The 23784-nt window shown below is 39.2% G+C and overlaps 1 protein-coding gene across 5 annotated transcripts in view; it reads left to right on the top strand.

Annotated features, from left to right (window-relative positions):
- Positions 1-23784, top strand: part of plxdc2b (plexin domain containing 2b) — a 134348-nt gene that overhangs the window by 31457 nt on the left and 79107 nt on the right. Inside the window, exon 1 of one of the 5 annotated variants that reach the window (XM_062021621.1) lies at positions 3951-4026. The exons of the other annotated variants lie outside the window; for them this stretch is intronic. Coding sequence (XP_061877605.1) covers positions 3966-4026 — 61 coding nt within the window. The 5' untranslated portion in view covers positions 3951-3965. Of the gene's footprint in view, positions 1-3950; positions 4027-23784 lie in introns of those variants that run through there. 5 annotated transcript variants of the gene reach the window in all.

The following is a 23784-nucleotide window of genomic DNA, read 5'->3' as shown; positions in this document are numbered from 1 at the left end:
GGTATTTTAGGCTTCATAATGCGCCACACATTTTCAATGGGAGACAGGTCTGGACGACAGGCAGGCCAGTCTAGTACCCGCACTCTTTTACTATGAAGCCACGTTGATGTAACACGTGGCTTGGCATTGTCTTGCTGAAATAAGCAGGGGCGTCCATGGTAACGTTGCTTGGATGGCAACATATGTTACTCCAAAACCTGTATGTACCTTTCAGCATTAATGGCGCCTTCACAGATGTGTAAGTTACCCATGTCTTGGGCACTAATACACCCCCATACCATCACAGATGCTGGCTTTTCAACTTTGCGCCTATAACAATGCGGATGGTTCTTCTCCTCTTTGGTCCGGAGGACATAACGTCCACACTTTCCAAAAACAATTTGAAATGTGGACTCGTCAGACCACAGAACACTTTTCCACTTTGTATCAGTCCATCTTAGATGAGCTCAGGCCCAGCGAAGCCGACTGCGTTTCTGGGTGTTGTTGATAAACGATTTTCGCCTTGCATGGGAGAGTTTTAACTTGCACTTACAGATGTAGCGACCAACTGTAGTTACTGACAGTGGGTTTCTGAAGTGTTCCTGAGCCCATGTGGTGATATCCTTTACACACTGATGTCGCTTGTTGATGCAGTACAGCCCGAGGGATCGAAGGTCACGGGCTCAGCTGTTTACGTGCAGTGATTTCTCCAGATTCTCTGAACCCTTTGATGATATTACGGACCGTCGATGGTGAAATCCCTAAATTCCTTGCAATAGCTGGTTGAGAAAGGTTTTTCTTAAACTGTTTAACAATTTGCTCACGCATTTGTTGACAAAGTGGTGACCCTCGCCCCATCCTTGTTTGTGAATGACTGAGCATTTCATGGAGTCTACTTTTATACCCAATCATGGCACCCACCTGTTCCCAATTTGCCTGTTCACCTGTGGGATGTTCCAAATAAGTGTTTGATGAGCATTCCTCAACTTTATCAGTATTTATTGCCACCTTTCCCAACTTCTTTGTCACGTGTTGCTGGCATCAAATTCTAAAGTTAATGATTATTTGCAAAAAAAAAAAAATGTTTATCAGTTTGAACATCCAATATGTTGTCTTTGTAGCATATTCAACTGAATATGGGTTGAAAATGATTTGCAAATCATTGTATTCCGTTTATATTTACATCTAACACAATTACCCAACTCATATGGAAACGGGGTTTGTAGTTCAGAACAGCCTCAAGTGGTCTCTATTTAAATACGGTCTGACTGCGCTAACAAAAAATACTCTACATGAGCACTTTGTACAATTTTGATACACAATTAGTTTGCTCAAGACATCGCAGCAGAGAACAGGCAAATTTGCAAACGCAATTGAACAGTTTAGGCCGTGGGACACGAAAGAGCTGTGTAATTGTTGATGAACAAATCTGCTAAAGAACTATTAATTATTAATGTGCAAAGATTTTGTACAAATCCGGCATCATTGCAAACAAAAAACACAACAAGATGCAAACACACTCAGTCATTAGTGTGCACCAAGATATGAAGTGCAGTGCAGAATAATACAAAAAGCCAACAGTTTGCATGCAAATGATCAGTCACTGTTGTTTTCTATCATACAATAATTAGTGCATTTCAAGCATAGGTTTCCTGTGCTTAAGGACCCTCTTAGGCAAAAGCTGACCAATCACATCTTTAGTATTCATCTCAAATTGTTATCTTTAGATGGCATCCTCAGTCTTTATCCTAGGTCTTCATCTTGAGTTGTCATTCTTAGATTGTATCCCCAGTCTCCATCTTAAATTGTCATCCTGACCTTTCTTCATCAGCTTGTATTTTCAGTCTTTATCCTGTGGAAACATGGCAGCACTTTTTAAGTGGAGGCCTGAGAAGTGCCAATTCGCATCAATCCTCCTCTTCGAGGCACAAAGTTTGTTCCTCTTCATGATCACCTAAGAGAAGTACAAGCTAAGTTTGGTCCACGCTGACTGGCCGCGGAGTTAGAGGGGATAGAGAAATAGCAAGACAAGCTCATTTGCATTCAAGCAAAGTGTCTCCTTGGCTGTTGGTCGCTTTGCTTTAAACACTCAGTGTGGCCGTGTACAGCTGGTCATCCTCTGTCCTTGTTAGTAGCTCACCAGCACAGACAGGTTAGCTTGTTACTTTAAAGTACCAGTAGAGTGGAAAAACAAGTTGACTTTATATGCTTAATTGTGTTTCATTGTATCCATTAAACCATATCCAACTGTGTTGTACAATCCGCAAAGTATGTGAAAATACCGTCTAAACATCACAGAATGCCACAATTTCAGATGGCCATTTTGAATATTCCGCTCCAAATGTCTTCGGCATTTTCCGTACATTCAGGGTCCGATGACGTCACGATGGGAACGTTTCTTCACTCTGCTCATATCAGCAGATTACCGTATTTTTCTGACTATAAATCGCAGTTTTTTCCATAGTTTGGCCGGGGGTGCGACTTATACTCAGGAGCGACTTATGTGTGAAATTATTAACACGTTACCGTAAAATATCAAATAATATTATTTAGCTCATTCACGTAAGAGACTAGACGTATAAGATTTCATCGGATTTAGCGATTAGGAGTGACAGATTGTTTGGTAAACGTATAGCATGTTCTATATGTTATTGTTATTTGAATGACTCTTACCCATACTTGCCAACCTTGAGACCTCCAATATCGGGAGGTGGGGGGGGGTGGGGTTCTTTGGGGGCAGGGGCGTGGTTATTTACAGCTAGAATTCACCAACTCGAGTATTTCATATATATTTCATATATATATATATATGTATGAAATACTTGACTTTCAGTGAATTCTAGCTATATATATATATTTATATATTTTTTAATTTTATTTACATAGAAGAAAAAAAAATACTTGAATTTCAGTGTTCCAGTGGCTATCCATTAGATGGCAGTATTGTCCTGTTTAACTTCTCCGTTCATGATGAGTATATCATTTCGGCCGCCATGTCTGTAATTTCCTCGTTCTTCTGCTTCGTCTCCTTGTTGTGTGCGCAGTTGTGCACTCTATAAAAGCCCTAGATGTTATGACGTCTTTGGGCAGGCAAGCTGTTTATTTTGTGGGAAAGCGGACGTGAGAACAGGCTGTCCCCACTCAGTCTGAGGTCCGCATTGAGCTGGAGGGGGCGTGGCCTCCAGCTCCGGCTGAATACCGGGAGTTTGTCGGGAGAAAATCTCTGCCGGGAGGTTGTCGGGAGAGGCGCTGAATATCGGGATTCTCCCGCTAAAAACGGGAGGGTTGGCAAGTATGCTCTTACCATAATATGTTATGTTAAAGGCCTACTGAAAGCCACTACTACCAACCATGCAGTCTGATAGTTTATATATCAATGATGAAATCTTAACATTGCAACACATGCCAACACGGCCGGGTTAACTTATAAAGTGCAATTTTAAAATTCCCGCCACGCTTCCGGTTGAAAAACTCCTTTGGATATGATTTATGCGCGTGACGTCACAAAAGCAACGGAAGTGGTTGGACCCCATCGGACCCGATAGAAAAGCCTTTTGTTTTCTTCGACAAAATTCCACAGTATTCTGGACATCTGTGTTGGTGAATCTTTTGCAATTTGTTTAATGAACAATGGAGACTGCAAAGAAGAACGCTGTAGGTGGGATCGATCGGTGTATTAGCAGCTAAGTACAACACTGTAATATCTGTGATATTTGCATTAGTGTACTGTGTCTTTAAGGGTTTGGGGAACGCGCATGCGTGAGTGAGTTGGCGGAGAACTTGAGTGTGTGTGAGCGTGAGTTTTGGCTAACAGCAGCTCGTGTATGTGTGTGCGTTACTTTTTGAACTACAACCAGTTACCGCTTGTTAATAAAGCGATTGAGCAGCGCATCCTCGTCTGTGTGACTCCTTCTCCACTGCGGGGCATTACAATACTTACAGCAACACAACAAGGACTACTTACCCTGAAAGCAGACGCCTAGCTGATGCTTGCCGCCAAACCCACGGATGAAGTCCTTCGTCGCGCCGTTGATCGCTGGAATGCAGGTGAGCACGGCTGTTGATGGGAAGATGAGGGCTGGCTGGCGTAGGTGGAGCGCTAATGTTTTATCATAGTTCTGTGAGGTCCGGTTGCTAAGTTGCTAAATTAGCCTTAGCGTCGTTAGCAACAGCATTTTTAAGCCTTACCAGGCTGAGAATTATTAACCGTGTAGTTACATGTACATGGTTTAACAGTATTGTTGGTCTTCTGTCTATCCTTCCAGTCAGGGGTTTATTTATTTTGTTTCTATCTTCATTTGAGAACGACGCTATCACGTTAGCTCAGTAGCTAAGTGTGTCACCGATGTATTGTCTTGGAGATAAAAGTCACTTTAAATGTCCATTTCGTGTGCTCGACTCTCATTTTCAAGAGGATATAGTATCCGAGGTGGTTTAAAATACAAATCTGTGATCCACAATAGAAAAAGGAGAGTGTGGAATCCAATGAGCCAGCTTGTACCTAAGTTACGGTCAGAGCGAAAAAAGATACGTCCATCACTGCCTCTCAAGTCCTTCACTGTAACGTTCCTCATCTACGAATCTTTCATCCTCGTTCAAATTAATGGGGTAATCGTCACTTTCTCGGTCAGAATCTCTCTCGCTCCATTGTAAACAATGGGGAATTGTGAGGAATACTAGCTCCTGTGACGTCACGCTACTTCCGGTACAGGCAAGGCTTTTTTTTATCAGCGAGCAAAAGTTGCGAACTTTATCGTCGATTTTCTCTACTAAATCCTTTCAGCAAAAATATGGCAATATCGCGAAATGATCAAGTATGACACATAGAATGGATCTGCTATTCCCGTTTAAATTTTAAAAAATAATTTCAGTAGGCCTTTAACATACCAGGCACGTTCTCAGTTGGTTATTTATGCGTCATTTCACGTACACTTATTCAGCCTGTTGTTCACTATTCTTTATTTATTTTAAATTGCCTTTCAAATGTCTATTCTTGGTGTTGGGTTTTATCAAATAAATATCCCCAAAAAATGCGACTTATACTCCAGTGCGACTTTTATATGTTTTTTTCCTTCTTTATTATGCATTTTCGGCCGGTGCGACTTATACTCCGGAGCGACTTATAGTCCGAAAAATACGCTAGTTATACTGGAAATATGCAAACATTAGCGAGAGATGTGCTGTCTATCATTCACAATCCCCATATTAGACTTAGACTTACACTTCCTTTTATTGTCATTCAAATTTAAACTTTACAGTACAGATAACAACAAAATGTTGTTGCATTAGCTCGTTGTAGTGCAGGATATAAGAATATAAGACACGAACATGTTTTTCTTTTTTTATCCATTCTAAGTCGTAAATAAATAAATAAAGAAAAAGTCAGCTAACAATGAAGTCAATGGGGGCTCTCTATTCCGCCCACAAAACCCTCTAAATAACTATCCAAAACCCACCAACAATACTCTTTATACATAATGTGACCTGAATATTAACCAAGTATTAGCGATGTTGTTGTTATGAGCACTAAAGCAGACAAACTTTTTTAGCGGCCGATTGATAACGCACAGCTCAGTATCCCTCTGCTGCTTTACTGTGAGCCAGACGATGTCCTGCTGCTCCCGCATCATCGCGTCTCGGCTCGTCAAAGTTATTCCTGATTATAAATCATGCCTAAATCATTAGGAGGATTTAGCCATAAATCTAGAAGTTGTTCATCTGTGACATTCAATTTATACACGGAGATGGAGACAGAGACCAAAGGAGGAGTCTGCAGGCAGCAACCTTTCCTTTGAACCCTTTGTGTGCATCATGATTAATTCTTCATCCAAACAGGAACAGTGAGAGCAGACATTGTACAGTAAGATATCATTTTATTATGTTTGTAGTTTGTATTTCTTGTTTAGCACTTAGCAATACTGCTCCACGAGCAGTACAGCAGAGAGTTAGGCCAAAAACACTGCTGTTAATATATTTCCAGCTGGAGGACAGCGTTGCATGGCACCATGCCAATCACATGCACGGACCTGTTTTGATCGATTCCTGTTAGTGGGACGTCCGTGTACAAGTGGTCCACCAACCAAAGTATAAATGTGACCTCTATCCAGCCCTGCAGGCGTGCTGCAAAGCTGCTACAATGCTGCTACAATGCTGTGTTGATTTTCTACGTTTAGCAAGAAACACATTTAACACTGGAAAATAGTGAAAGGAATACAACGCTACCTTGGTTTTTGTCAGTGATCCGTTCTTTAAGGTCATATAAAAAATCATTTGAATTGAATTAATACAATTAATACACCCAAAAACACATAACACATTTTATAGAGAGTGATTATAGTTTTACATGCAGAAAACAATATGAAATACACAGATAACTACTGTGTGCTCAAAAATAATGAGGTGCCGATCAATCGTCCACCGATCTATATGGACCAATTTGTTAATGCCAATAACAAACGCCAATCCCCTCTGGCTGACACATTATTTATTTTTAGTTTTCGTCTGACAAACACTTACTCACTATTATTCGTACCTATGCTGACAATTAGAATCATTGTGTTGAAAAAAAAAAATAGTTAGAATTTATTGATATTTCAACTTTTCAGTTATTTCATTGATAGACAACAAGCAACTCGGAATGATTTCATAAACTGAAACACAAATCTTTTGTATAACATAACATATATAAATGAGGCCAAGAACTAAGCCTATAAGATTCTGCATCGCAGTTGGCAACAACACAAAAACAAGTGCAGTCACATCTCTTGTAGATTGACAATAATAAATAAATACGATTATATTTTTTCCTGATAGTAATAAAATGGTGCAATGAGTGCATGCCCCTTAAAAAGTCAACATTTAATTGTAGAACAAAGAAATCAGGGTTCAAATTATAAAGTGAATTTGTCCAATAAGAAATCATGAAGTTACACAATTACTCATTTTGTTGTCAATAGGGATGGGACTTGATAAGATTTTTCCAGTTCCAATTGATTCTGCTTAACGATTAGGTTCTTTATCGGTTCTTATTTGGGAAAAAAAGGTAAAAATTAGATGGGTTAGCATCAATTTTGTTTAGTTTGAGCTAGCATGACCTTACAAAGCCTACACGGAGGTCATAAGAGGCACAAAGCATAGAAAAACACTTTTGAAAATACATGAAAAAAAAAGAATCTGTAGAGTTTAACAGACATTTCGTAACATTATAAAACCTTTCAAAATCTTTGTCATATGCCTAGAAAATATACAGTGCAATATACCGTGCAAGGGTTTGTTTAGATTTACAAACTATTATAATGACATAGGTTCATTAATTTCATACTTGAAGTTGAATTTCTGACATGAATGGACTTTAACACAATATTCTAATTTTATGAGTTCCACCTTGTGTAATAGAATGTCAGAGTGAAAATGTGGTTGGAAGAAAACATGCAACTTTTCTCTGACTACAATTGAACATTCACCTACTGAAGGTGCATCTATGTGGCAAATTGTTGAAAGCATTTGGCCACAAACTTAGTGACTGCTCACTGACAGTTGTTCATGACCAAGTGGTACTCTTCCCTGCCGCGGTGAAAGCTGGCGGCAGACGTGAACTGGAGCTATTACTGCCCGCCTCCAAACTAGTCTGAATATCTCTCCTCATACCTCTGAATGAGAAGGCATTCATTTCAACAGGTAATAGCGCTAGCATTATAGGCGGTTTTACTACCTGTTGTATTTAAGTCAGATGACTGCTGCCACCTGGGATGAGGTCAGCGCGGTTCAAAAACGTGACATTTATTGCATGATGTATGTTCAAATGTTTCAGTATATTGCTCGTATGTCCTCCTCTTGATGAAATAGCAACCTTGGAATTATTACAAGTGCCGCTGTTTCAATCTTTTCTAGTAAAATATCAGCAAACTTCAGAGCGCTTTTTCTCCCGGCCGCCGCCATGTTGCTGTCTGACGTCACTACACACGTTGCGTGATGACGTCATTCTCATTCGGAAGAATTGTTAAGGGAAGCGTTTAAAAAAATGAAAAGCGATTCCAAGAAATGTATACACTGGGAACCGGTTCTGAACAAGAAACGGTTTTCGATTCCCATGCCGAGTCGTCAAGTTATTTCCTCCTAAAGTATTTTCTTTCAAACTATCGGCTCTTATCAAACTCTTTCTCATTGTCCTGTTGCTTTACATTTGCTGCGGTCGCCGCTATTAACGTTAGGTCTCGACTTAGCAGCACAGGCAGCTTTACACTCATTCCATATATCTTCAAGATGTGACAGACTTGTTGTGTCGAAGTTTATGTTATTCCATCCCAGTAGAACTTATGCAGAACACATTTGTGACTGCCGCGCCATGTTGCTTATTTTCTGTGCACAACAGCGTACACGCGCAGTATCATGACATCATAAATATGCGACCATACTGTACTGTAGAAGACGGTAGGAGATGAGGAGCCAGGCAGCAGCACAAGCCACGACAGAGACCAACGACACACACGAAGATGTTAAGCCTTTATTATTATTTACTTATTTTATCGGTTGGTTTGTCATTATCGATGTGACATCATAATTGCCCTATTGGTCGATCATTTTTTTAGCCGTTGCAAGAAATTCTGGGCCCCCTGAAAGAGTACCATGTGGGCCCCTCTACTCATTCATTTTCACTTTCAATGTTCTTGTTTTTTTCAGTGTTCTTGACGGTGCCTGGTGTAATACACCTCATTTGTTACCTTTTTTACGATTAACCACCCAACAAGTCCATCCATCCATCCATTTTCTACCGCTTATTCCCTTTGGGGTCGCGGGGGGCGCTGGAGCTTATCTCAGCTACAATCGGGCAGAAGGCGGGGTACACCCTGGACAAGTCATTATTATGTAAATTATGTATTTTTAGTTGTCTGATTCTCATGTCAGTGATTTGCAAAACGTTGTTACTCCTTCGATTGAAAATACTAGTTCAATTATTTACTCAACAAATAAGTAGTGGGTATTGTATTTAACGATGAAGAACTGATATACACAAACAAAGAGTGCTAGCTCAAGATAGTCCACAGGTAAATATGTAACATTTAACTTAAATGTGCAAGTAAAACAAAGAGCACATTGAATACATTGTTGTGAAACAAATATTAAAAACAACAACAAGCCTAATTTAATCTCAATTTTTTTAATTGAGTTGTAAAAAATGTTGCATTTATTTTGCTATTATATGATTGAAATAGTTTTAGATTGAATAATGTTTTAGTCACAGCCAGTGTTGCAGCAGTTTACTAATAAACCACAACAGCTAAGCAGTGTCGACATCAGTCGCTCACCATCAAATGCATCATTGGACTGCTGGGGTGAGTGGGGTCAAACTAAGATGAAGCAGCCACTGCTGATTCTGGTACAGCAGAACATAAATGTTTATTGCTCCATTGTGTATTTTGTAAACATTACATAGAAAAGCTGATGCAGAACTAAATCTAAATGGGCTTCTTAGCACCATAGCCCTCGGTGGAGAACTTCACTTTCCCCGGAAAAACAATTTTAAACCATTTAAAAGTCACAAACTGTCCACAATTTAAATAGTCTGTTTTACGTTGTTGTTGCTTGCTATTATGGTGTCTTTCATTTTATATTGCTATGAAACCAAATAACAACAACAACAAATCTTTAAACATTTAACCTTTTTGTTTTTAGGCTATTTAAATGTCCCACACAATTTACAAGACCACATTGAACACATCATGATAAAGTAACTGATCTTCGTCAGAAGACCATAATTAGTAATTATGAGCATCTGACAAAGGTAATTATTCAGTTACTCAGTAAATAATAATTACCAATAATAATGTTTAATAATTACTCAGTAGAACTTGAATGCGTCATAAAACCATTCGAGGCAGTCTCTGAATAGGCACACACTGGAGCACTGTCCGACAGTGATATGTTTGTAACACAGTCACACCGTAGCTTTCCATTGAACTGGCGACTTTTTTTTTTATAAACAGGCGACCATTCCAGAGTGTAGCACGGCCAGATGAAGAAGAATCATTGGAAAAAGTTGGAGTTGTGGTCGTGAACGCGTCACTGGCTGAGCCAAGCATTTGCGTTTTTTTACGACATAGTTTGTTTGTTTTGGTGTAATTACGACAGAAAGTGAACCGTTTTGTTAGACGGTAGTTTTGTCGCTGATGTTTTGATGTTGCTATGGCCAACAGTAATCAGTTTTGCTAAAAAAAAAAAAAAGACTGTTGATGCAGACAAACTCCTTCCCCTCGTTAAAACTTCTCGGTCTACGTCGTCATTGTTTTATCTGTTGTGACCACTTGTTGAAAACGGTACAGAGTAACGTGCGATGTGTTTATTTTGTTTTGAGTTTCGGTTGGATTTTGGATTTGGATTTTGTGCGGTGCATTGATTTTCCTTGAGTGGTGGACACGGGGAGTGGTGCGCAAATGTACAGGCGCGCACACAACTTATTTGTATTTGTATTTGTTTATTTGAAGGACAATGTGCAGTTACATTAAAAAAATGGCTGCACCAGATTTAGCACCATGCTAATTTCTATATGTATTCCTTCCATAGCACATTTAACATCCACAATTAAAATTACACAGGATTAAAAATACATAACAAAATTGAAATTACATAATGAAAAGCAAGTGCAATACATAGAAGGTATGTGAGTTACAAATCAGTGGGCGGTCTAGTTACAGTATTTTAGCAGCATCATTTAAAGTGCAACAGTTTTTATCAAAACCCACATAACACAGCACACAGTGCAGTAGCCATCAGATGGCACCTACAAGGGTCTCATCCAATAGCTATATACCCCATTGGTACTGCATATGTAAACAAGATGGTGATATTACAAGACTAGACTGGTATTCTGGTGGCCATTAGACTGCTCCCTCTAGGTTATCATCTGATGGTCGACTACCTGCCTGGTATTGTTAATGTGAGCAGGACTGGTGGTCTAAAAGCCAGTCTTTGACTGCCTGTGAGAAGCTGTGAAAACTTAAATTGTTGTTCTTTAGATTGTCTGGGAGCCCATTCCATTATTTGATTGCTTTCTAGGAAAAGGATGATTGGGAGAAGACAGACTTTCTTTTTGGAACATTACAGTCTCCCTTGGATACAGACCTTAAAGGCCTACTGAAACCCACTACTACCGACCACGCAGTCTGATGGTTTATACATCAATGATGAAATCTTAACATTGCAACTTATAAAGTGCAATTTTAAATTTCCCGCGAAACTTCCGGTTGAAAACGTCTATGTATGATGATGTATGCACGTGACTACAATCGTTGAAACGGAAGTATTCGGACACCGTTGTATGCAATACAAAAAACTCTGTTTTCATCGCAAAATTCCACAGTATTCTGGACATCTGTGTTGGTGAATCTTTTGCAATTTGTTTAATGAACAATGAAGACTGCAAAGAAGAAAGCTGTAGGTGGGATCGGTGTATTAGCGGCTGGCTGCAGCAACACAACCAGGAGGACTTTGACTTGGATAGTAGACGCGCTATCCGACGCTAGCTGCCGACCGCATCGATGATTGGGTGAGTCCTTCGTCGCTCCGTCGATCGCTGGAACGCAGGTGAGCACGGGTGTTGATGAGCAGATGAGGGCTGGCTGGCGTAGGTGGATAGCTAATGTTTATAGCATAGCTCTGTGAGGTCCCGTAGCTAAATTAGCTTCAATGGTGTTGTTAGCAACAGCATTGTTAAGCTTCGCCAGGCTGGAAAGCATTAACCGTGTAGTTATAGGTCCATGGTTTAATAGTATTGTTGATTTTCTGTCTATCCTTCCAGTCAGGGGTTTATTTATTTTGTTTCTATCTGCAGTTAAGCCCGATGCTATCACGTTAGCTCCGTAGCTAAAGTGCTTCGCCGATGTATTGTCGTGGAGATAAAAGTCACTGTGAATGTTCATTTTGCGTTCTCGACTCTCATTTTCAAGATGATATAGTATCCGAGGTGGTTTAAAATACAAATCCGTGATCCACAATAGAAAAAGGAGAAAGTGTGAAATCCAATGAGCCCTTGTACCTAAGTTACGGTCAGAGCGAAAAAAGATATGTCCTGCACTGCACTCTAGTCCTTCACTCTCATGTTCCTCATCCACGAATCTTTCATCCTCGCTCAAATTAATGGGGTAATCGTCGCTTTCTCGGTCCGAATCGCTCTCGCTGCTGGTGTAAACAATGGGGAAATGTGAGGAGCCTTTCAACCTGCGACGTCACGCTACTTCCGGTACAGGCAAGGCTTTTTTTATTGGCGACCAAAAGTTGCGAACTTTATCTTCGATGTTCTCTACTAAATCCTTTCAGCAAAAATATGGCAATATCGCAAAATGATCAAGTATGACACATAGAATGGATCTGCTATCCCCGTTTAAATTAAAAAAATTCATTTCAGTAGGCCTTTAACACTCTGCTTGTTAGTTGCGAGCATATATGTACGTATATTTTTAAGGGAGGAGGAGCTGCATCATTTAAGATCTTATGTACCAGGCAGATATTGGAGTACCTGATCAAGTTTTCAAAGCTAAGTATACTGTATTTTTCAAGTATGTTACAATGGCGGTATGGCCGAGGCTTTTTATCGAGGATTTTCATTGCTTAATTATGTAATGATCTGAGAGGATTTAAAAAGCCTGTTTGGTTTGAGACCATGATGACATACAGTACAAGATATGTGATATGATCGTTGCATTGTAAAAATGATTTTGCTGCTTCCAGTGATAAAAAGCTCCTGATTGCTGGAAGTTTGCAATGTTTTATTTGAGAGCATGACATACCTTTTTGATATGATTTATAACATTTAATGTACGAGCCAGTATCACGCCTTAGAGGGAACAATGATGTGGACAAAACCATTTTTAAGAAGGGGCTAAAGGATTATTGAAATTATTAAAATTATAATATTGTATGACTTGGGGCTTTGTTTTAATTCAGATTCATCGTATAAATATATATTAGTTCAGTGTATGCATAATAATTTTGTCTTAGAGGCGACTGAGCCCTTGAAATTGTCATCGCCTTTCCCCCCTTATACGACAGCCCTGGCTGCCGAGATTATCCTGCATCCCTCGTTAGCAGTGGTGGGCAGTCAGGGGCAGCAAGGCCTTCTCTGTTGGCCTAACATAACCAGAAATCATGATCATAATTTAAGATAAAAGTAATTTTTTATTTTCTATCCCTAAATATTTAAAAGTATTCATATTCTCATCATGTCATATTATGCTCCTTCCAGTGCTGCTGTATTTAGGTTAGAGTTTGTATCCAATCAGAATTCAGCTAGCTTATGTTGCCATGCTGTACCAAATCTGAAGGCCTTCAGAATCAACAATGCGGGCGTCTGTGCACTGACAGTGAACGGACACATAGAGTTGATAGACAATTGCGATAGCCAATCAGATCTCGAGTTGTTGTCAGTAAGGCCGTCTAGCTGGCCTTACGCTGTGATTGGATACTCACTTGGGAGTCCCAAGTGAGTATCCGATCACAAGTTGCGAAAACAGGAAGTGGCACCGGAGCCATACAAGTCATAGAAGGCCACAGAAAATTCACCGGTACACACAAAGAAGGAGAGCAACATGTTGATTAGGTGGCATATATATATATATATATTTGCAAGGCCCTTTTCAAGAAGGATACTTAAGAGAAACTACATCTTGTGAGACGAGGTCGGCCGACACCTGAAGCTATCCCGGCGGTGAAATGGTTTGCCCGTGACTTTCACACAAATCAACCAACTACGACCAACTACCGACTACGAGCAGTACCACTGGTTTATACGGCGTCTTTAAGGTCCTGCAAATTTTGAGTTCAAATATTTTATTTCTTAATTTTTTCATGTTTCATTTTTTTTATCCAATTCTTTTAATTTTGACAGTACCACGTAAGATATGTTTTAATTGCTGCAGCGGGTTTATTGAATGTTAAATGCGCCAAAAAATAGACTGTTTTGTACACTGTTGAGGGGATTCAATGCAAAGTATTGTGCAAGTGGGTTTAGTATCTCCAGCCGTGTCCATGTGGTGACATAAATTACGGTATTTGGAGAGGTGAAGTCGGACTAAGTAGGACATCACTGAAGGCCTAGGTGAGAAACTCACGGCCCGCCACTGCTCGTTAGTATATGTGATCAGTAACGATATTGGTATCAGCCGATCTCACTCATGGATTATTGGTATTAGATTATCTTAAAACCCAAATCGGGACATCTCTACTCAAAAATCAACTGCTGCAATCAGACGGATATGCTTACAGCGCTTTACAGCACAACACGTCACGCTGTCAACACAGAGTCACCATTGCCTGCAGTTGTTATTTTTTATTTGATAACTGGTGCCATAGTGCGGACGTTTCCCTACAGCAAACCATTTCCAATTATCACATCTGTTAAGTGCGCAGGTGTGTTTTCACGGTGAGGTTTCAGTGTGGCTGGGAGCTATAACCCAACATAATCACTCACTTAGCCTGTGACCTTTCCCACAAAAGTGATACTGCCATTCACTGATGCGTCGCCAGTACCGTGGTTGCTACATTACCCGACTCAGACGTAGAAAATGGAGCCGAGGCGAGAGCGCCGCTTCACGCTCCTGCAGTCATTTACTCAATCTGGTCAAATAGGAGACACCCACTGTGCCTGACTGGAATTCTAAATTCCTACAAGCCTTTCTGCTCTCTGTGTGCCCGTCTGCTTGCTGTCATTTTCTTCTTCCTGCTCTGACCAAGCAACTAACCGCCAATTACAGCAGAAAAGCCACAGTGGTGACAGCGTCCGTCAAGCCTGTTTTTGGGCTGGATGGTTCAGTTAGTGCCCGGCCTATTAGCTTGGCAATCCTCTGGATTACGCAGACAACATAAATCCCTCATGATTGATAGCAGCGGAACTAAGAGTAACTACATACAGCAGGAGCGGGAACATACATCATCGTTTTTCCATGTGTTGCTAGGACTGGCCCGAGTAAAGTATGGCCCGCGTGATATTAAATATGATTGTAACGGTACATGTATGCATTATTGAATTCGCTTTGGTACAGAAGCCTACTGATTTCCCACACGGTACACATTTAGTGTGGGACAGGAAGTGTTTGTTGCATGTACTCGGCATATGAAAGCAGTCAAGTCCAATCCTTAGCTAGCAGCTGGGAGTCATGGCTAGCAATAGTGCCAAGAAGGATTGTGCAATTTAGACAATATAAATGATATAAATTGGGCCGACAGGTTTTTAATTCTATCGTAATATCGTGATAATGCATGTTGGTGACACATTAGCTGTGTCTTGCAAATTTGACGACGACAAGCAAATGAACTTTTCCTCAACACAATGTACAAACCCCGTTTCCGTATGTTTTGGGAAATTGTGTTAGATGTAAATATAAACGGAATACAATGATTTACAAATCCTTTTCAACCCATATTCAATTGAATGCACTACAAAGACAAGATATTTGATGTTCAACTTTATTTTTTTTGTGCAAATAATAATTAATTTAGAATTTCATGGCTGCAACACGTGCCAAAGTAGTTGGGAAAGGGCATGTTCACCACTGTGTTACATGGCCTTTCCTTTTAACAACACTCAGTAAACGTTTGGGAACTGAGGAGACACATTTTTTAAGCTTCTCAGGTGGAATTCTTTCCCATTCTTGCTTGATGTACAGCTTAAGTTGTTCAACGGTCCGGGGTATTTTAGGCTTCATAATGCGCCACACATTTTCAATGGGAGACAGCCTGAGGGATCGAAGGTCACGGGCTTAGCTGCTTACGTGCAGTGATTTCTCCAGATTCTCTGAACCCTTTGATGATATTACGGACCGTAGATGGTGAAATCCCTAAATTCCTTGCAATAGCTGGTTGAGAAAGGTTTTTCTTAAACTGTTCAACAATTTGCTCACGCATTTGTTGACAAAGTGGTGACCCTCGCCCCATCCTTGTTTGTGAGCATTTCATGGAATCTACTTTTATACCCAATCATGGCACCCACCTGTTCCCAATTTTCCTGTTCACCTGTGGGATGTTCCAAATAAGTGTTTGATGAGCATTCCTCAACTTTATCAGTATTTATTGCCACCTTTCCCAACTTCTTTGTCACGTGTTGCTGGCATTAAATTCTAAAGTTAATGATTATTTGCAGAAAAAAAAAAGTTTATCAGTTTGAACATCAAATATGTTGTCTTTGTAGCATATTCAACTGAATATGGGTTGAAAATGATTTGCAAATCATTGTATTCCGTTTTTATTTACATCCAACACAACTTCCCAACTCATATGGAAACGGGGTTTGTAGCATTCTTGTTAATGAGCCAGCGGCTAATGTACCTTCACAACGCAAAACTTCATCTAAGTCAGTAATTCTCACTTCCATGGCAGCAAATCCTTGGAGGACGAGCAATAGCAAAACATGCTTCACTACACGTTGTTGGAGGATACAATAATCCATGCTAACCAGTGTTGTCGCTAGGAATTTTCAAAATGGGGTCCCAGGGACCCCATCAAATCATAAAAATGCCCTAAATTCGCCCAAAATTTCCGACCAATAAAAACGCAATAAACGGGGATGGAAATTTGATTCGGCAAATATAAACAAAACAAAACACCGGCGGAAAGCGATAATCGATTAAAAAAACATGCAAACAGGAGTTTTGACCCGAAGAAGGCAGGGTCGGTAAAAAATGTACGGATATCCGGAAATGCGCGTTCTTTCTGATTTCAATGCGCGAAAAGACACAAAAAGTGTGTTAACGCCAACATTGAATTACTATGAATTGATTTACGTGGACCCCGACTTAAACAAGTTGAAAAACTTATTCGGATGTTACCATTCAGTGGTCAATAGTACGGAATATGTACTGTACTGTGCAATCTACTAATAAAAGTTTCAATCAATCAATCAATCAATCAAACTACTAACCGCTAAAGTAGAGCTGTTGAATGTAAGCATAGGTAGGGGGATCAATATAAATATTGACGGTAACGATATCAAGTATTGTATCAGTAGTACAATGATTAGATTTATAGTTTGTATTATCAAAAAAATCTGTTTTTTAGTTTTTGTTAGTGTTTACAAACTTGGGAAATAAGTCCCTGGACAAAGGAAGACTCAAAGGGGAACTGCACTTTTTTTGCCCTTCGTTTACAATCCTCATTTAAGACATGACGGCAAATTATTATTTTTTTTTAATGCATTCTAGATATTAAATAAACATAAATAAAAGTCTGCTTACAGCGTAGCTAATGGGAGCCCCTCTATTTCACCCATAACATCCAATAAATAACCATTAAAAAACCGCCAACAATACTCCAGTTACATTTTGTGACTTGAATATTAACCAAGTATTATAAGCGCTAATGCAGAAAACCTATTTATAGTGGCGCCGTGATCACAAGCTTGCATGCCTATGTTTACATTATCGAGTGGTCAGCTGTTTCCTTGCTCCCCGTAAGTGTATTCTACATCATAAATCATACATCTCACCTGGACAGAAGACGTCTGAGTAGGTATTCCGACAAGTTGGTACACTTCGACAGCCATTTAGGACCCGAAACTGGCGAGGACGACAAAGAGATGCTCGTTCCGGGAGGCAATATATTACTGCACACGTCAAAAGCCAAATTAGGAACGTTTAACACGTTTTGAAATGCCTCTTTAATCGTGTAAATGCCAAATAATATACTGTGATATTTATCGTGATTGCTGGAGGCTGCAATATGGCAGGGGTCTCCAAATTACGACACGTAGGCCAAATGCAGCCCACCAGCATTCACAATCTGAACCGAGGGACGGCCCAAGTTAACTTTTTATATTGAATTTGAGTCTCTGCAGATGTGCTGCCATCTGATGGATAATGTCAGTATTGTTAGTCAATGACCGTGAAAGTCAGAAATGAATCATGGGTGCATAGAATTGATATATAGCTATCAATTCAGACAACCTTTCACACCCATGGTGCAAATAATTGAATGTCTAATCACCATACACTATTCAAAATTACACCCATTTCGATCTACTACAAAGCACGATGGGAAAATTCAAAACACTGTCTTGCCACACTTTTTGACTTGTTAGGCGCATTTTAGCTGTGTTTAATGTTTCTGATTGATTACAACATTTTAAGGAGGTCGCCAGGGAAGTAAACAAGGTAGGAGTGGTTTATTCGTATATTGTTTTGATTAGGGGTGTTAATGTGTTGTTGGTCAGTCTGTTAGCCAAAGCTTGTTTTAATTAATGCTTTAATTAACTGAAGTGTCTCTGGTCATTTCCAGAAAATTTAGTAATGCTTGCACTTTTTATTTGTGTACTAAATGATTGTTGTTACACGACAATCAGCGCTCTGCTGTGTGAGGAAAAAAGGGTCGTAGTGTGTGTATTTGTGTGTGTGTGTGCGTGCGCACGTGTTTGTGTCCATATGACTGCGTATTGGTGAGTTTCCCCGAAAATCGGGCTTTGTCGCAAGTCGTACTGTATTTTTACATGTTTATCATGTTTGGCAAACTTCCTTTTTCAATTTCGTATTAAATTTTTATGCAGACTTAAATCATTGTGATCGCCGTTCCCGTGTGAATACAGCTGTTTCAACTTGGATCAGCGCACACACACTCTTCACAGTTGAGCACAATGAGCTGGAATGTATAATAAGAAAGAAAATAAAAAACTAAGGTTTTTGTGTTAAAATTGTAACGACAAGTTACTGTACCATTTTCCATACAGTTCTGAAGTGAAGTTTGATTTTTGACATATATTTAGATGCTTTGTCTACCGTATTTTTTGGAGTATAAGTCGCTCCGGAGTATAAGTCGCACCGGCCGAAAATGCATAATAAAGAAGGAAAAAAACATATCTAAATCGCACTGGAGTATAAGTCGCATTTTTTGGGGAAATTTATTTGATAAAACCCAACACCAAGAATAGACATTTGAAAGGCAATTTAAAATAAATAAAGAATAGTGAACAACAGGCTGAATAAGTGTACATTATATGAGGCATAAATAACCAACTGAGAACGTGCCTGGTATGTTAACGTAACATATTATGGTAAGAGTCATTCAAATAACTATAACATATAGAACATGCTATACGTTTACCAAACAATCTGTCACTCCTAATCGCTAAATCCCATGAAATCTTATACGTCTAGTCTCTTACGTGAATGAGCTAAAAATATTATTTGATATTTTACGCTAACGTGTTAATAATTTCACACATAAGTCGCTCCTGAGTATAAGTCGCACCCCCGGCCAAACTATGAAAAAAACTGCGACTTATAGTCCGAAAAATACGGTAGTTAAATTACATTACTGATTACTAGGGCTGTCAAAATTAACGCGTTAAATGATGTGAGTAATCACAAATAAATATTGTATTAATCATGTACACACTTAGATAAATCATGCAATTTTATTTTGACAGTACAAGCTCTTTTACCTTAACGGCTACACGGTCAGTGGTCATATAAAAGCATACGTCGGTACAAAAATGAGTGAGGAGACGCCGACTGGTGTGATTGCTGGTAAATTTCACTCCAAAATACAGCCTCAAAGAACTTTAAATAAAACCGTTACCAGGTTTTTGTGTAAATACATGACATGCTTTCAAGTATAATGTTTAAAAATGTTCCTTGATGAAATTCTGACAATAAAATTGCGGTTGTGTACAAATACTGGGATCTTTCCTTTAGCAAATTTTAATCATGCATTTTAATTATGATTAGTGTATATATGTGAGTATGTGTGTGTGTGTGTGTATATATATATATATATATATATATATATATATATATATATATATATATATATATATATATATATATATATATATATATATATATATATATATATATATATATATATATATATATATATATATAAACACACACACACACACACACACAGTACAGGCCAAAAGTTTGAACACACCTTCTCATTCAATGGGTTTTCTTTATTTTCATGACTATTTACATTGTAGATTGTCACTGAAGGCATCAAAACTATGAATGAACACATGTGGAGTTATGTACTTAACAAAAAAAGCTGAAATAACTGAAAACATGTTTAATATTTTAGTTTCTTCAAGATAGCCACTCTTTGCGCTGATTACTTTTTCGCACACTCTTGGCATTCTCTCGATGAGCTTCAAGAGGTAGTCGCCTGAAATGGTTATCACTTCACAGGTGTGCTTGAAGCTCGTCGAGAGAATGCCAAGAGTGTGCAAAGTAGTAATCGGAGCAAAGGGTGGCTATTTTTGACGAAACTAGAATATAAAACATGTTTTCAGTTATTTCACCTTTTTTTGTTAAGTACATAACTCCACATGTGTTCATTCATAGTTTTGATGCCTTCAGTGAGAATCTACAATAGTAAATAGTCATAGAAATAGAGAAAACACATTGAATGAGAAATATATATATATACTGTATGTATATATATATATATATATATATATATATATATATATATATATATATATATATATATATATATATATATATACACACACACACAACCACACACAGACACACACGATGCACTCAATAGCTTAAGATGGCGGTGCCCTATGTGCAGAGGTGGGTAGAGTAACCAAAGATTGTGCTCAAGTCAAAGTACTGTTACTTTATGTTGGTAAACCTGCGCAAGGGTCATTACCATTGCTAGACGGGAGCAATGAGGAAGGCTCACTGCCCGAGCGAACTGGTCAAAGCTACACCCCGCGTCCTACTCGCGCTTCTCAAATACTTATGCTATTTGCAGGCGGTCTCGGAAATGAACCCCCGGTTAGATTTACTGTATTGGACATAAAACAAACATTGTAAATTTGCCGGATCTGATGAGCTAACACAAGCCCTCCTCTTTGAAGATTCCAAGATTCCTGAGGCTCAGTGAAGGCATCATTTTTAATTCATAATGCTTTGCAACTATAACTTCTTCTTTTTGGTTAGAGCTGATCAATCTTTTTGTTTCTTCTTTGTTTCAAATCCCAAAATCAACACTGCTACGCTCTTCCTATTATTATTCCATTCTAAGACACTATTGTGCTCATCAGTCATGTTGTATATGTGATATTTTTGGCTAATATATGTAATATTTACATTCTGTTTTATTTGCTGCTGCATGTCTGGCTCACAGGAGGTCTGTGCCGGAATGTTTAGACTGGGACAGATGGGACAAAATGCTCTGTTAAAAACAGACAGACCACCCACAGTTTAAAGAGTCTGTGCTGGTATACATACCTGTATGTGCATTATACATTATATCATTTTGTCTTCTTAGGGGTGCAAAGATTAATCGATTTATCGATTTATATTCCTAAAATTGGAACGACATTGATCTGTGCTCGGCATGTTTGCCATTAGAAAGATGAGTATCGATCCAACATCATTTTAAAAGGCAATGGAGCGATTTTATTGATACTAGTAAAACGAAAACATTGGATTTAAGAGCAGCAGACTTTATATGAAGTTTAGCACTTTTATTGATAAGGATGTTGAACGTTACTCAGCTGTCTGCCCGCCTGTGGCGAACTGGAGATTAGGGATGTCCCGATACAACTTTTTCACTTCCGATACGATACCGATATTGTAGCCTTGAGTATTGGCCGATACCGATATCAATACGATACGATATAGGCACGAATCATACATATATTTATTCCTTATTTTGTTGTGTGGAATGTTAGAAAAGGCTTGATAAAGTGATGTTACTGTTACAGCTCCAGTTTCACTGACTGACTGCCCAAAACAATGTAGTAATTACTCTTAGTCTTCACTGAAGAGTAGTGTAAACACAATAGACATATCACTCTAATAACAAGAGCATAAAACAAATAATAATCAGTCAGTGCTGACTACCCTTACTACTCCTCCTCCTCCTTCTCCACTTTCTGCAGTCTGAGCATAATGTGGAGATTTTTTTTAAAGAAGATAAGCATTTCGGCATGCAGTGCGGCAATACACTTTTTAACCTCTTCGTGCATCTGGGGTATAATTTTGTCTACAATGTTGTGGCGGCTAGGAATAATGTAGCGAGGTTCAAGGTGCTCCATTAAGCGTTTAAACCCGACATTACTCACCACCGACAGGGGCTGGTCATCCAGCACAATAAACTGGGCTATCTTTTCTGTTATGGCCATTGCCTTTTTGCTGTCCCATGGTAGTTTGTCACGTCTTGCAAAGCTTTCGGCCAGCGTGGGTTGCTGAAGCGAGCCAGAGGTTTGTTGCTTCGCCTTGCTGCTCTCGCGAAAATCCTCATGTTCTTTTTTGTGGTGTTTTTTCAAATGTGCGATGAGGTTGCTTGTATTGAACCTTCCCGGTTCTGTTCCTCCACGGGACACTAGCGCCTGACAAATGTTGCATTTGGCGGCAACGTCTTTGTCCGAGTTTACGTTAAAATACTTCCACACAGCCGACATCGCTACACACGCGTTGTCATTGTTGTGATCACGTGGGCTGTGCATGCTGGATCAGAGACGCTCTTCTTCCGCGGCCGGCACCAACGTTAATTAAGGGGCATTGCCGCTACCTACTGTGTTGGAGTGTGATCAAACCAGAGTCACCTATTATAGAAGTGCTGCAGCTGTAAATGGACAGCTTATATCGGAGCGCTTATATCGGAGTTTTTAGATTCAGTCCGATAAAATCCGATACTCACTTTTTTGGCTAATATCGGACTGATTTCCGATATCAATATCGGATCGGGACATCCCTACTGGAGATACCTGCCGAGAAAGGTCACAACAAATGCAAACGTGACAAGGCAATATCATAAAGCCACAACACAACTTTAGGCCACAGAGGACACAATGGAAGTGACAGAGGAGCAAGTTTCGCCGACGAACCAGGTGTGGCTGATGCAAAAGGTTGAAAACGGTGTAGTGAACATGGTATCCTAGTATTACTGAAAAAGTGAAAAAATAATGTATGATTTATAACTGAAAAAGTGGTTACACTTCACTTACTTTTCCAACTTCGTTCATTACGTTTTCAACTTTTCGCCTCAGAAAGTGGGTCTGCCGCTGAAACGCTTACGTTGTGTCTTTATATTGTCGTGTTTCAGCTTGTAATTGTTGGCTTTATGTTGTCGGGTTGTGGGGTTTGTATTTGTTATGGCTTTTGCAATCGTGCTCTAGCTTAAAGTTGTTGTGTTGTGGCTTCATGTTGTTATGCAGTGTGTTGTGATGTTTACATTTGTTGTGACTTTTCTCAGCTACCTTGGCTGTTTATTAAAATGAGAGTAGTAGCAGGTCAAACCCCTACTCATTTAATCTGAAAAGATTTGGTTGCACTTAAATTCTCAGGTAAATCTACTGTTCATTCAACCTAAAGAGATGTTGGTTGCACTTTGATTTTCATATTAATATTGTATTATTTTATGTTGATAAACAACAGCAAAAGTAGCAGATAAATTTACTGTTAAAATGTTGGCTCCCGTACTTTTATTGAACATTTCTTGAATGTTGAAAATGTGAGCATAAAAGGTTTCCTCTTGTTAATTAAACCTAAAGTGTTAGTTGCACTTTATTCAAATAAGACGTGATTGCATATGCCATTAAATGTTGTTTACGTGCTTGTTTGTATCCATAATTAATTTATACCTAATTCCCTTACAACAGGGGTGTCAAACTCATTTTAGCTCAGGGGCCACATGGCCAGCTTATGCAATTATTTTGACTCGGGAGGTGGGGGGCAAATCTAGAGAAAAAAATGTGTCTGGGGGCCGGTATATCTATTTATCCATCTGTCTATGTATACATATATATATACAAAATCGATTATTAAAATAGTTGCTGATTAATTTAGTCATCGATTCGTTGGATCTATG

This window comes from Entelurus aequoreus, linkage group LG15 (genome assembly GCF_033978785.1).
Source record: "Entelurus aequoreus isolate RoL-2023_Sb linkage group LG15, RoL_Eaeq_v1.1, whole genome shotgun sequence".
Taxonomy (NCBI): Eukaryota; Metazoa; Chordata; class Actinopteri; order Syngnathiformes; family Syngnathidae; genus Entelurus; species Entelurus aequoreus.
This window is presented reverse-complemented; position numbering and strand designations above follow the sequence as displayed.